General features: G+C 45.4%; 1 protein-coding gene across 3 annotated transcripts in view; it reads right to left on the reverse strand.

The window, feature by feature from the left end:
- Positions 1 to 7,233: 7,233 nt before the first annotated feature.
- Positions 7,234 to 13,733, reverse strand: part of DMTF1 (cyclin D binding myb like transcription factor 1) — a 44,617-nt gene continuing 38,117 nt past the window's right edge. For all 3 annotated transcript variants that reach the window (XM_068276163.1, XM_068276165.1, XM_068276162.1), the window contains one exon: positions 7,234 to 9,293. In XM_068276163.1, coding sequence (XP_068132264.1) covers positions 9,193 to 9,293 — 101 coding nt within the window. In that variant the 3' untranslated portion in view covers positions 7,234 to 9,192. The remainder of the gene's footprint in view (positions 9,294 to 13,733) is intronic.

The following is a 13,733-nucleotide window of genomic DNA, read 5'->3' on the forward strand; positions in this document are numbered from 1 at the left end:
TGCTTCCGCCATTACCAATGTTTGATGAACAGAGGCCCAGATGGAAATTATAGAAACTATGCATTTTTTTTAATTAAGCTGAGCATTATCTCCCAGTACCTGATTTTGTGTGTTCAGCATGAGTTTGTTTCAAGTGGCCATTTTTAATTTATTAAACTACAACTAACCTTAAAGGGATATGGAGGCTGCCATATCTGTTTCCTTTTAGGGTTACTACTTTTGGACATCAGGTTTTTTTTTTTCTTATTCCCGTTTTTGTGTGCTTTCAATAATTACAATAGGACTTACTACTTGTAAATAAATAAATACATTTGAAAATGCACATGCAAATTTGGCATACAAAAATTCACATGCTATTTTGCATGCTTCTAATGGAAACATAGCCGACGCAAAATAAACAGATTGTGCATTTTTTTTTTTAAACATAATGGAAACCGCAGAGATAAGCAGTTCACAATGCGACCCATAGACTTCTAATGTGTGCAATATCGCATACATTTTCCGCACTCCTGAAAACCTTACGCAGTTCTGCAAAGTATGCTGCCAGCCTCAGAAGCAGTGGATCAGCAGGACAGCCAGGAAACTTGCACTGTTTAAAAGGAAGGAAGTATGGCATCCTCTTTACCCCTCTCAGGTCAGTTGTCCTTTTAAAGAGGCATTATGGTTTAACCACTTAACGACCAGCTAACGCCGATAGGCGTCGGCGGGTCTTTCCATGCCAGTTCACGGAGGCTGCCTCCGTGAACAGTGTACGAGCCGCCGATCGCGGCTCGCACGCATAATGTAAACACGCGGGGAATAAAATCCCCCGCTGTTTACATCAATACGGCACAGCGCCGTGACTTAGATCGGCGATTCCCGGCCTCTGATTGGCCGGGGATTGCTGGCCTCTGATAGGCAGAAGCCTATCCTGTCAGGTGCAGGACTGATATCCGTCCTGCATCGCTCAGAGAGGGATGAAACGGGCGAGAGGGCGGAGAACGCTGCAGAGGGGGGCTTTGAAGAGAGCCCCCTGCTAAGCAAATGCAGCCGGCAGCGATCAGACCCCCCCAGCAGGACATCCCCCTAGTGGGGAAAAAAGGGGGTAGTCTGATCGCCCTGCTGCACTCCTGATCGGTGCTGCGGGCTGTAGAGCCCACGCAGCACCGATCACTGAAAAATTCCTTGGTCCTTAAGTGGTTAACCACTTGCCGACCGCACGCTTATACCGTGCGTCGGCAAAGTGGCAGCTGCAGGACCAGCGACGCAGTACTGCGTCGCCAGCTGCAGGCTGATTAATCAGGAAGCAGCCGCTCGCGCGAGCGGCTGCTTCCTGTCAAATCACGGCGGGGGGCTCCGCGAATAGCCTGCGGGCCGCCGATGGTGGCTCGCAGGCTAAATGTAAACACAAGCGGAAATAATCCGCTTTGTTTACATTGTACGGCGCTGCTGCGCAGCAGCGCCGTAAGGCAGATCGGCGATCCCCGGCCAATCAGCGGCCGGGGATCGCCGCCATGTGACAGGGGACGTCCTGTCACTGGCTGCACAGGACAGATAGCGTCCTGTGCAGCCTCGATCGCCGGGGGGGGGGGAGCAGGTAGGAGAGGGAGGGGGGAATTTCGCCGCGGAGGGGGGCTTTGAGGTGCCCCCCCCCGCAACACCCAGGCAGGCAGGAGAGATCAGACCCCCCCCCCTGCACATCATCCCCATAGGGGGGAAAAAAGGGGGGCAATCTGATCTCTCTGCCTGCAACCTGATCTGTGCTGGGGGCTGCAGAGCCCACCCAGCACAGATCACTCAAAACAGCGCTGGTCCTTAAGGGGGGGTAAAGGGTGGGTCATCAAGTGGTTAAACTATGCTGTTCCATTATCCCCACATCATTTATTTAACATGGACAGCATAACTCTTATCATACCAAACTTTAAACACATCTCTACCTCCCTACACATCTGAGCTGGGTCATTAGTGATAAGAATCCAACAGACTTGGTCACTCTACAGCTGATTTACAACACGGGCAGCTTAGACGCTACAGACAGACGTGCTATGTAACTAGCTAAGTAAATATATATAGGCTGCTAAGTTAAGTAACTAATTAGCAGCCTGTTTATTTACTTAACTAGTTAAATAGCACTGCTCTGTCTGTAGCTTCTGAGCTGCCCATGTTGTAAATCAGTTTGTAGAGTGTCAACAGCAGTTAAACAGTGAGCAAGCCCCATTGGATTCTTATTGCCAATGATGCAGCCCAGATGTATAGGGAAGTAGAGATGTCTTTAAAGAGAACCATAGAGGAAGAACATAACAGATTTATACATACCTGGAGCTTTCTCCAGCCTCATCAGCCTAGATCGCTCCCACGCTGCCTTTCTCCATTCCCTCTGCCTGCCGGGGCCTGTCATTTCGGCCAGTTGACGCAAGCGCAGTGCGCTCCCTCCGTACTGCGCAGGCGTTGGCGAGATGGAGGGAGCCCCTGTGGATGCATCCAACTGGCCGCGTCCAGCGGAAGTGACGGGACACTGTACCGGAGGACAGCGGCGTGGGAGCGATCCATGCTGATGGGGCTTGAGAAAGCCCCAGGTATGTATAAAATCTCTTTTCATTTTTCAAGTGTTTAACACAAACTCTATGGTGCAAGTTATGCTGCTGTTAAATGGTGTGGGGATAACTGATCATCATTTTTTCCATAGTGTCCCTTTAAAGGATACCACAACTGAAATGTGACATAATGAGATAGACATGTGTATGTACAATGCCTAGCACACAGATAACTATGCTGTGTTCCTTTTTTTCTTTCTCTGCCTGAATGAGATAAATATCAGGTATGTAAGTGGCTGACTCAGTCCTGACTCAGATAGGAAGTGACTACAGTGTGACCCTCACTGATAAGAAATTCCCCTTTGTTACCTCTTTCTTGCTCTCAGAAGCCATTTTCTGCTAGGAAAGTGTTTTATAGTTGGAATTTCTTATCAGTGAGGGTCACACTGTAGTCACTTCCTGTCTGAGTCAGGACTGAGTCAGCCACTTGAATACCTTATATTTAACTCTTTCAGGCAGAGAAAGAAAAAAAGGAACACAGCATAGTTATCTGTGTGCTAGGCACTGTACATACACATGTCTATCTCATTATGTCACATTTCAGTTGTGGTATCCTTTAAGAACGAACACCAATGTAAAATTGACTGTACTTAACTGCCATCATAAAAGCAAACTTTTTACAACTTTTAGCAATAGTAACTGCTCACTTTAAAGAGCAACTGAAGCAAGAAGGGATATGGAGGCTGCCATATTTATTTCCTTTTACGCAATACTAGTTGCCTGGCATTCCTGCTGATCCTCTGCCTCTAATGCTTTTAGTCATAAACCCTGAACAAGCATACAGCACATCAGGTGTTTCTGACATTGTCAGATCTTAAAGATTAGCTTCATGCTTGTTTCTGGCATTATTCCGACACCACTGCATCCTAATAGACCAGCAGGACTGCCAGGCAACTGGTATTGTATAAAAGGAAATAAATATGGGAGCCTCCATATATTTCTTACTTGACGTATTTATTTCCTTGTAAACCATACCAGTTGCCTAGCTAGCCTGCTGATCCTCTGCCTCTAATACTTTTAGCCACAGACCCTGAACAAGTATGCAGAAGATCATGGCCTCGATTCACTAAAGGGTACTAAGTGTTAGCACGCCAGTGAAAAGACACTTAGGACGCAAAAACGGGCGCTTCACGCGCTAATATGCACGCAAGCGTTTGCGCGTGCAAAGGTTAGCGCTGTGTGCGAAAGTGCACAGTTCGCGCCCAAAATAGCCTGAAAAGCTATTTTACATGCGAATGGTGTGGCGTTTCGGGCGCACCAACTTAACGTGGATCAGTAACGGCTTTGGACGTGCAAACTACTTAGCACCCTAGTTTACATGTCCAAAGCTTTTAGGCGTGCTAACTGTGTTAGCACCCTTTTGTGAATCAAGCCCCAGGTGTTTCTGACATTTTTGTCAGATCTGACAAGATTAATGGCATGCTTGTTTCTGGTGTGATTCAAACACTACTGCAGTCAGAGCTGCCAGGAAACCAGTATTGATTAAAAGGAAATAAATATGTCAGCCTCCATATACCTCACTACAGTTGTCCTTTAACCACTTAAGGACTGGGCTGGTTTACGCAGATCTCTGCTGCGTGGGCTTTACAGCCCACAGCACAGATCAGCCAGGGCGACCAGACTCCCCCCCCCTTTTTTCCCCATTCGGGGGATGCTCTGCTGGGGGGGGGTCTGATCACTGCCGGCTATTTTCGTGCAGTGGGGGGGGGGCTCTTCAAAGCCCCCCCTCTGTGATTTTCCGCCTCCTTCCCTCTCCCTACCTTCCTATGGGCGGCACAGGACGGCGATCTGTCTTGCATCGCCTCTGATAAGCTTCAGCCTATCAAAGGCCGGGGATCGCCGATCTCCTTTACTGCACTGCTGCACAGCAGCGCCGTATGATGTAATCAGCTGGGATTTCTTCCCCACGTGTTTACATTTAGCCTGCGAGCCGCAATCGGAGGCTCGCAGGCTGTTCATGGAGACACTCTCCGTGAACTGACATGGAACAGCCGCTCGACCTGCGTCCGCCTATTGGCTGCCGTTGGTCGCTAAGTGGTTAAACAGCACAGGGGGGATGGGAGTCAGTAGGTAGAGGAGAGGGTTAGGTTATAATAAAATTTCAAATATTACCAATATTTTACTATAGGAAATTAGTAGAATATTGGTAATTTTACCATTATACTATTACTGGCAGTCTCTGGCACTATTTTTAGTGAGCACCACTTTTATAGGTACTGGTATGTGTTGAACACATCCTTCCTGTAATGCAGGTCTTAGATTTTTGTCTCAGCCAACCACAGTTTTATACTGTAACTGTAGTTTATCTTTGACCCATCACTTGTGGTAACTTGCCAGGGCCTGTTAGATGTAGAAACTATTTGTAGCCTGCAATAAGGGATAATTATAAAGTAGACATTTGACCATCCACATAATCTTATTTAAACCATGATGGGACCCAGAGTAAGCTTGAGTGCAATGGACATAAGACAAATAACATTTATATCGCGGTTTTCTCCTGACGGACTCAAAGCGCCAGAGCTGCAGCCACTAGAGCACGCTCTATAGGCAGTAGCAGTGTTAGGGAGACTTGCCCAAGGTCTCCTACTGAATAGGTGCTGGCTTACTGAACAGGCAGAGCTGAGATTTGAACCCAGGTCTCCTGTGTCAGAGGCAGAGCCCTTAACCATTACACCATCCAGCCACCATCCCTTTCACATATGTGAAATATTTTCTTCTAGAATTCATGGGAATCCAGGACTAATTTCACACATACTAGAAAGGAAGTGAGCATAATCTCATCAGTAAAAACCCAGAGACCCTTTTTATCATGTCCCTAAAATGCTACTAGTGTCAGTGTCCTGGCTGGAAATATTTCCTCTAACAGGATATTAGGCAAGAACAACTCCGTAAGTTTTGTTCTGTTCCTCAAAACAAGAGCAAATGTTTTGGATGGAGTTACAGTGATTGTGACAGGATGACAATTCTTAGCAGTTCAAGTCTAGTCATATCTTCACTATTAAACAGTGTTCATGTGTAGTTCAATTTTTGGTTAACCATATTTTTCATTAAGTTGGTAATAGAAAATTTGGCTTTTCCCCATGTCACACCTTTATTTTGAATGTGGTAAATGAAGAGCAGAAATGCTGTATAAAGGTGCCAGGAAAAAAATCATTAACAAGCAAGAATATTCTTTTTGTGGGGTAACTATATACTGTTTGAATCAAAAGGCAAATTATTAGTAATGATTACTTATATACCACCATCATCTTGCAGGGCACTATACAATTCAGTCATTTTGCTTGCATTTGCCTGAAGCCACATGCTGCATTCAAAATTAATGACTTGTAATCCTTTTTGAAGGTCTGAAAATGGAGTCAAGGAAGATTTGATTGATTTTGCTCCAAATACATCTTTTTGTATTGAATTGACCTGAACAAACACATGTAGGGTAGCAAAATCAAGACTATTAGTATACCAATCTGGTCAGAATTACATTGCTTGTGATAGTATTTGATTTCTCAAAGATTTTGAACCGTGTGTATGGGTTGGCTTCATATCTGGCTGGAGCACAGTGCAGCCATACAGAGGCAACACCTGTAAAATTGGTGTCTAGTGCATATATTAAAAAAAAAGTACAACCTTCGCATTTATAGATGGCTGCTACTTAGGAATGTGTATGAATATAGCCTTCAGATTAGCACTAGGATTTATAACTAGCATTATAGGGGATAACTGCAAGAAGCAACCGCCTTCATTCTCTTTCAGCCCCCCCATTCAGTCATAACATACCCTATGTTTGAAAAGGGTAACAGAATAATTTGTCTTCACTGTAAACCTGCAACACAACTTTTGTAAATGCTACACATCTTAGGCCTAGATAAAATACATAAATAGCTGATAAATACATTAGCACCATTGTCATTTATACATCTTTCTGTTTGTGTGTTTAAATAACATTAGCTTAGCTAGAGTGTGTGTTTAAATAACATGGTTTTAACAGAATTGTTTCTCTTTTACAAACATGCTAAAAATCACAGCTATGCCTTCTTTTACAGCATTTGCAATCTTAAAGCAAAACAAATTATTGAACTGGTTATTCTACAGCTTTGTCACTTAATTAGCACAATGATATAGCATTTTGGTGGCATATAGCATCAAGATCCTTTGCAAAAGCAGGGGTTAAAGTTAATGCAACCTTCTGGAGGAACCCTTTTTTTTTTTTTTTTTGCATGGCTTTGATAAGACAATCTATACACAGCATTGCATTTTTTTTCCCTCCCACCTCATTAGGGTCTATTCACACTGAATCAGTTGCTGTTGCTCCTTGAGATGCTTAACGGACCTTAGCAAGGTAATGTCCATGTTTCCCTATGACTTAGTTCACATTAGATGCATTTTAAAGGGAAGGTCCAAGCAAAATAAGAGTTTCACTTACCTGGGGCTTCTACCAGCCCCATGCAGCCATCCTGTGCCCTCATAGTCACTCACTGCTGCTCCAGTCCCCCGCTGGCAGCATGCCGACCCCTTTTTACGCATTTCTGCTAGTGCAGGAACATTAACACATACATTTTTACGCATTAGTGGTTCAATGCGTAAAAATTTACGCATGGCACCACTAACGCGTAAAAATTTATGTGTTAATGTTCCTGCACTAGCGGGTATGCGTAAAAATGTACACAATGCGACCTGCCGACCTCCCAGGTCGGCATGCTGCCAGCGGGGCACTGGAGCAGCAGTGAGAGACTACGAGGGCACAGGATGGCTGCATGGGACTGGTAGAAGCCCCAGGTAAGTGAAACACTTTTTTTATTTTGCTTGGACCTTCCCTTTAAAGAAAACCCGAGAAGGCAGAATAAAAGCATTTATACTTAGCGAGGGCCCTCTCCAGGCCCATGTGGTTTGTGAGTTTCCTCACCATCTTCCCTGGCTGCTCCATTGTCCTGTAGTAGTCTCCAGTATTTTCTTCAGTCAGGTTCTGCACATGCCTGGTTGTGCTTGCCCCCATGGCCTGGGAGCGGTCTGCACCTGTATAGTATGCTACCAGCCATGAGAGTTTGACGAGGGTGTGCTCGTGGCTGGACTGCACATGCGTAGAAGAAGATGGGGCTGGAGGAAGCCCCAGGTAAGTATAAATACAGTAGTATTTACCATCTCGGGTACACTTGAACTGAAGCTTTTTCAAAATGCACTGCTATGGAACAACTGATCAGTTAAAATGCCTCCATTTTTTTTAGTGTTCAATTTGAAAGAGGCCTTAAAGTAATCTTGTCAGTAGAGGGGGATACTATTGCTGACTTCTTAGGACAATACATAGGTTATTGGTTTTTGCATTGCAGACCTGGTAGTTTTGGTTGAATCTGTATAACACTGCAATGGTAAGCACACTTCTAGTGTCATTGATCAGACCTTGCTAACAAATCATCTGAATGATCCTGATGGTACACCAAGTATGCACAGATGGTGTCTCTCCCCTACGGTGCTTGGTAAAGAGAGCTAATGGTACCCGTCCCGTATTCTGCACATTCTGAAAGGCAGAAAATTCTGCTTGTTTTGTTCAGAAACAAAGATATTGGCCTCAATTCACTAAGCTTATCTCCTGTCTTTAATAACTTTTCTAGAGTTATCACCATGGTGATAAGGCATTTAGTATTCAGGAAACATTTTACTTCAGGCAAACCTAAAGTTAACTCTTCTGTCTTTAAGTTAACTCTTCAATCCTTAAAATAACTCCAGAATTCTAACATTAAAGACAGGCTGTTAATTAACTGGATGTGAAAATAACTACATCGGAGGTAACTTATCTACAGAGGAGGTAACTTAAGGACTGAAGCGATAAGATAACTCTCTCACTGTGGTGGCAAGTTTTCTCTTGCCTTATCTCCAGCATGATCTTAGTGAGTTTAGGCCATTGTAGGAGGCTTGGCCAAGTTAAATCATGGAGTTGGCTCTGATGAGGTATTTGCAGGCAGGTTGCACAAAGGCAAGGGCTCTCATCCCTAAACTTCAACTCTGTAAATATAATGCTATCATTAATCTTGAAACTAATACTAGTCTTTGTCAAAACATAACTGTAACCTTAAACTAATTGTGGTTAAAATGTAATACTTACCTTGGAGAGATCATCATCCCTGAAACATCTGCTCCACTTAAAACATTGGTGTGCCTATAAATGCTGTTTTGTTCCCCTCACCTACCATAAGGGAGCAGATCAGGACTGCCAGATGTGATTACTAATTCCAGGTGGGTGATTTAGCAATTGCACTGTAGACTGTAGTGAGAACCTCATTTAGAAAAAGTCAGCAACTGGAACCATTCATATTTCTCTCATGACATGTCTACCAGTACTTGAAAAAGAACATACAAGATTATTTACCAGTGCCAGTTAAGGGTTCAACCCAGTGCTGGGAGCAAGCACCATCCATCAACTTGGTTCAATATTGTTTTTAGAGAAACTAGTGATGCAGATTAATAATAATCTGCTAAGTTCCCTTTAAATGTACTGTAGAAGCATAGCTGGATTGTAACATAAGCTGGTGATAGTGTATATTAGTGCATAGCCTGTAGTGTAAAATCACATGGTCTTGCGCCATAATAGGTTGTAGCAGCTAAAGGAAAAGGTAGAATGTGAGCAGCGAGTCTAGGAATGGGTATTAGGTTCTATAACATCTTTTGAGTCATCAGAGTCTTGTCCATCTGCTATACAGCCGGATTGATCCTTGTGGTGCTGCAAAATGGGATCTAAAGGAAAAAATAAATGAGTTCAGATTCTGCCCAACAAAAGTTATGATAATTTGCAAAATACAGCAAGCCTCCGCCAGTTTACAAAGATTTTGAACACCATCAAATCCTTTACTTACATTGCCGTAGCTATTATAAAGATGCAGAGTGGCACATCACAAAAATATCTCTATCATCTTCAAGCTCAAAGTCATTGCTATTAAATATATTGTTTTTATAGCATATCAATGATTATTATTTAACTAGTGGACCTAAGCCTGTCTGTCACGCGCCGGCCCCTTCGCCCGTCATCGCTCTCCGCGTGTCACTCTTTCTCAATGTCTCTGCGTCCCTGCACGTGTGCAGAGCGCATGTGGGACACACACAGGGAATTGAGAAGCAGAGACAGTAGGGTTTTATTATAGAGTATGGTTGCCTTCTGCTGTGTGTAGAAGGCCTCTTCAGTTGGGGGCACACTTGGGGTAGTCGCCGCCACTTTTAATCTAATGCAGAGCCGCACATGAACTGTATTGTTATAGGCTGCTTGGAATTCTGCAAATTTTTGTTTGCGTTAGTTTGCACGTTTTTGTGTTTGCATTTTGAAAGCAATGTATTTTAATGCTACGTGTTAAACTGCAGGCGAATGCAATGCAAAAATGTAAAATAGCACGTGCAAATGCAGTTTAATGCGATTTCTGGAAAACAATCACAATTTTGCACAGTTTAAATTTGCATCCAGCCTCAATACAAGATGGTGCATATAAAACCGGTCTGTCACCAGTGCGAGTACATAGTAAGATGCCAGCCAGCTTGTCCCTGCATGCCACTCACTCGGTGTGCTGTTAATCTCCGCCACCGGTATTTGCTGCCGTTTGAATAGCATTACCCATATAGCAGCGAATACTGAAGTCACAAGCTGCAATAAAGACTTAGACCACACAAACATGCAGCAGGGAGAGAGCAAGTAGCAGGTGTGAGGCCTTGTTCACATTACGTTCCGTTCACGGTGGTTGTTTTTTGATGCTTTTTTTTTTTGCAATTCCTGTCAATTTCTGTGCGTTGGGCAGTTTTAACCACTTGCCGACCGCCCCCAGCCGATGGGCGGCGGCAAAGACTGGGCCCAAACGACCGCAATACGCCCATCGGCGGGGGCGGCTGCGGGAGTGGCTATGCGGCGATCGCGTCATTCGTGACGCGATCAGCCGCCGGGGACTGGCTCCGCCCACCGCTCGTAGTAACCCGCCGGCCGTTCGGAATCGCCGGCGAGTTACTAGCACCCGGATCGCCGCATTTACATTGTATAATAGGCTTTGTAATGTATACAAAGCCTATTATACTGGCTGCCTCCTGCCCTGGTGGTCCCAGTGTCCGAGGGACCACCAGGGCAGGCTGCAGCCACCCTAGTCTGCACCCAAGCACACTGATTTCCCCCCCCCCCCCCCTGCCCCCTGATCGCCCACAGCACCCCTCAGACCCCCCCCCTGCCCACCCCCCAGACCACTGTTTGCACCCAGTCACCCCCCTAATCACCCATCAATCACTCCCTGTCACTATCTGTCAACGCTGCCCACTGCCCCCTCCTGATCACCCCCCCCCCCCCTCAGATTCTCCCCAGACCCCCCCCCCCCGTGTACTGTATGCATCTATCCCCCCTGATCACCTGTCAATCACCCGTCAATCACCCGTCAATCACCCATCAATCACCCGTCAATCACCCCCTGTCACTGCTACCCATCAATCAGCCCCTAACCTGCCCCTTGCGGGCAATCTGATCACCCACCCACACCAATAGATCGCCCGCAGATCCGGCATCAGATCACCTCCCAAATCCATTGTTTACATCTATTCTCTCCTCTAAACACCCACTAATTAGCCATCAATCACCTATCAATCACCCCCTATCACCACCTGTCACTGTTACCCATCAGATTAGACCCTAATCTACCCCTTGCGGGCACCCAATCACCCGCCCACACGCTCAGATTGCCCTCAGACCCCCCTTTATCAATTCGCCAGTGCAATATTTACATCTGTTATTCCCTGTAATAACCCACTAATCACCTGTCAATCACCTATCAATCACCCCCTGTCACTGCCACCCATCAATCACCCCCTGTCACTGCCACCCATCAATCAGCCCCTAACCTGCCCCTTGCGGGCAATCTGATCACCCACCCACACCAATAGATCGCCCGCAGATCCGACATCAGATCACCTCCCAAGTGCAGTGTTTACATCTCTTCTCTCCTCTAAACACCCACTAATTACCCATCAATCACCCCCTATCACCACCTGTCACTGTTACCCATCAGATTAGACCCTAATCTGCCCCTTGCGGGCACCCAATCACCCGCCCACACACTCAGATTGCCCTCAGACCCCCCCTTATCAATTCGCCAGTGCAATATTTACATCTGTTATTCCCTGTAATAACCCACTGATCACCTGTCAATCACCTATCAATCACCCCCTGTCACTGCCACCCATCAATCACCCCCTGTCACTGCCACCCATCAATCAGCCCCTAACTTGCCCCTTGCGGGCAATCTGATCACCCACCCACACCAATAGATCGCCCGCAGATCCGACATCAGATCACCTCCCAAGTGCAGTGTTTACATCTCTTCTCTCCTCTAAACACCCACTAATTACCCATCAATCACCCCCTATCACCACCTGTCACGGTTACCCATCAGATTAGACCATAATCTGCCCCTTGCGGGCACCCAATCACCCGCCCACACCTCAGAACGTCCTCAGACCCCAGCCCCGATCACCTCGCTAGTGCATTGCTTGCATCTATTTCCCCCCTCTAATCACACCTTGAGACACCCATCAATCACCTCCTGTCACCCCCTAGCACACCTACCCATCAGATCAGGCCCTAATTTGCCCCGTGTGGGCTCCTGATCACTCGGCCAAACCCTCAGGTCCCCCTCAGACCCCCTTCCGATCACCTCCCCAGTGCATTGATTGCATCTATTTTCCCCTCTAACCGCCCCCTGAGACACCCATCAATCACCTCCTGTCACCCCCCTAGCACTCCTATCCATGAGATCAGGCCCAAAACATCCTGTCATCTAAGAGGCCACCCTGATTATGACCGGTTCCACAAAATTTGCCCCCTCATAGACCACCTGTCATAAAAATTTGCAGATGCTTATACCCCTGATCAGTCATTTTGAGAAATTTGGTTTCCAGACTACTCAGTTTTGGGCCCGTAAAATGCCAGGGCAGTATAGGAACCCCACAAGTGACCCCATTTTAGAAAGAAGACACCCCAAGGTATTCTGTTAGGTGTATGATGAGTTCATAGAAGATTTTATTTTTTGTCAAAAGTTAGCGGAAATTAGATTTTTATTGTTTTTTTCACAAAGTGTCATTTTTCACTAACTTGTGACAAAAAATAAAATCTTCTATGAACTCACCATACCCCTAACGGAATACCTTGGGGTGTCTTCTTTCTAAAATGGGGTCACTTGTGGGGTTCCTATACTGCCCTGGCATTTTAGGGGCCCTAAACCGTGAGGAGTAGTCTAGAAAACAAATGCCTCAAAATGACCTGTGAATAGGACGTTGGGCCCCTTAGCGCACCTAGGCTGCAAAAAAGTGTCACACATGTGGTATCGCCATACTCAGGAGAAGTAGTATAATGTGTTTTGTGGTGTATTTTTACACATACCCATGCTGGGTGGGAGAAATCTCTCTGTAAATGGACAATTGTGTGTAAAAAAAAAATCAAAAATGTGTCATTTACAGAGATATTTTTCCCACCCAGCATGGTTATATGTAAAAATACACCACAAAACACATTATACTACTTCTTCTGAGTACGGCGATACCACATGTGTGACACTTTTTTGCAGCCTAACTGTGCTAAGGGGCCCAAAGTCCAATGAGTACCTTTAGGATTTCACAGGTCATTTTGAGACATTTGGGTTCAAGACTACTCCTCACGGTTTAGGGCCCCTAAAATGCCAGGGCAGTATAGGAGCCCCATAAGTGACCCCATTTTAGAAAGAAGACACCCCAAGGTATTCTTTTAGGTGTATGATGAGTTCATAGAAGATTTTATTTTTTGTCACAAGTTAGCGGAAATTGATATGTATTGGTTTTTTTTTCACAAAGTGTCATTTTCCGCTAACTTGTGACAAAAAAAAATCTTCTATGAACTCACCATACTCCTAACAGAATACCTTGGGGTGTCTTCTTTCTAAAATGGGGTCACTTGTGGGGTTCCTATACTGCCCTGGCATTTTAGGGGCCCTAAACCGTGAGCAGTAGTCTAGAATCCAAATGCCTCAAAATGACCTGTGAATAGGACGTTAGGCCCCTTAGCGCACCTAGGTTGCAAAAAAGTGTCACACACGTACTCAGAAGAAGTAGTATATTGTGTTTTGGGGTGTATTTTTACACATACCCATGCTGGGTGGGAGAAATATCTCTGTAAAAGGACAATTG

This window comes from Hyperolius riggenbachi, chromosome 3 (assembly GCF_040937935.1).
Source record: "Hyperolius riggenbachi isolate aHypRig1 chromosome 3, aHypRig1.pri, whole genome shotgun sequence".
NCBI lineage: Eukaryota > Metazoa > Chordata > Amphibia > Anura > Hyperoliidae > Hyperolius > Hyperolius riggenbachi.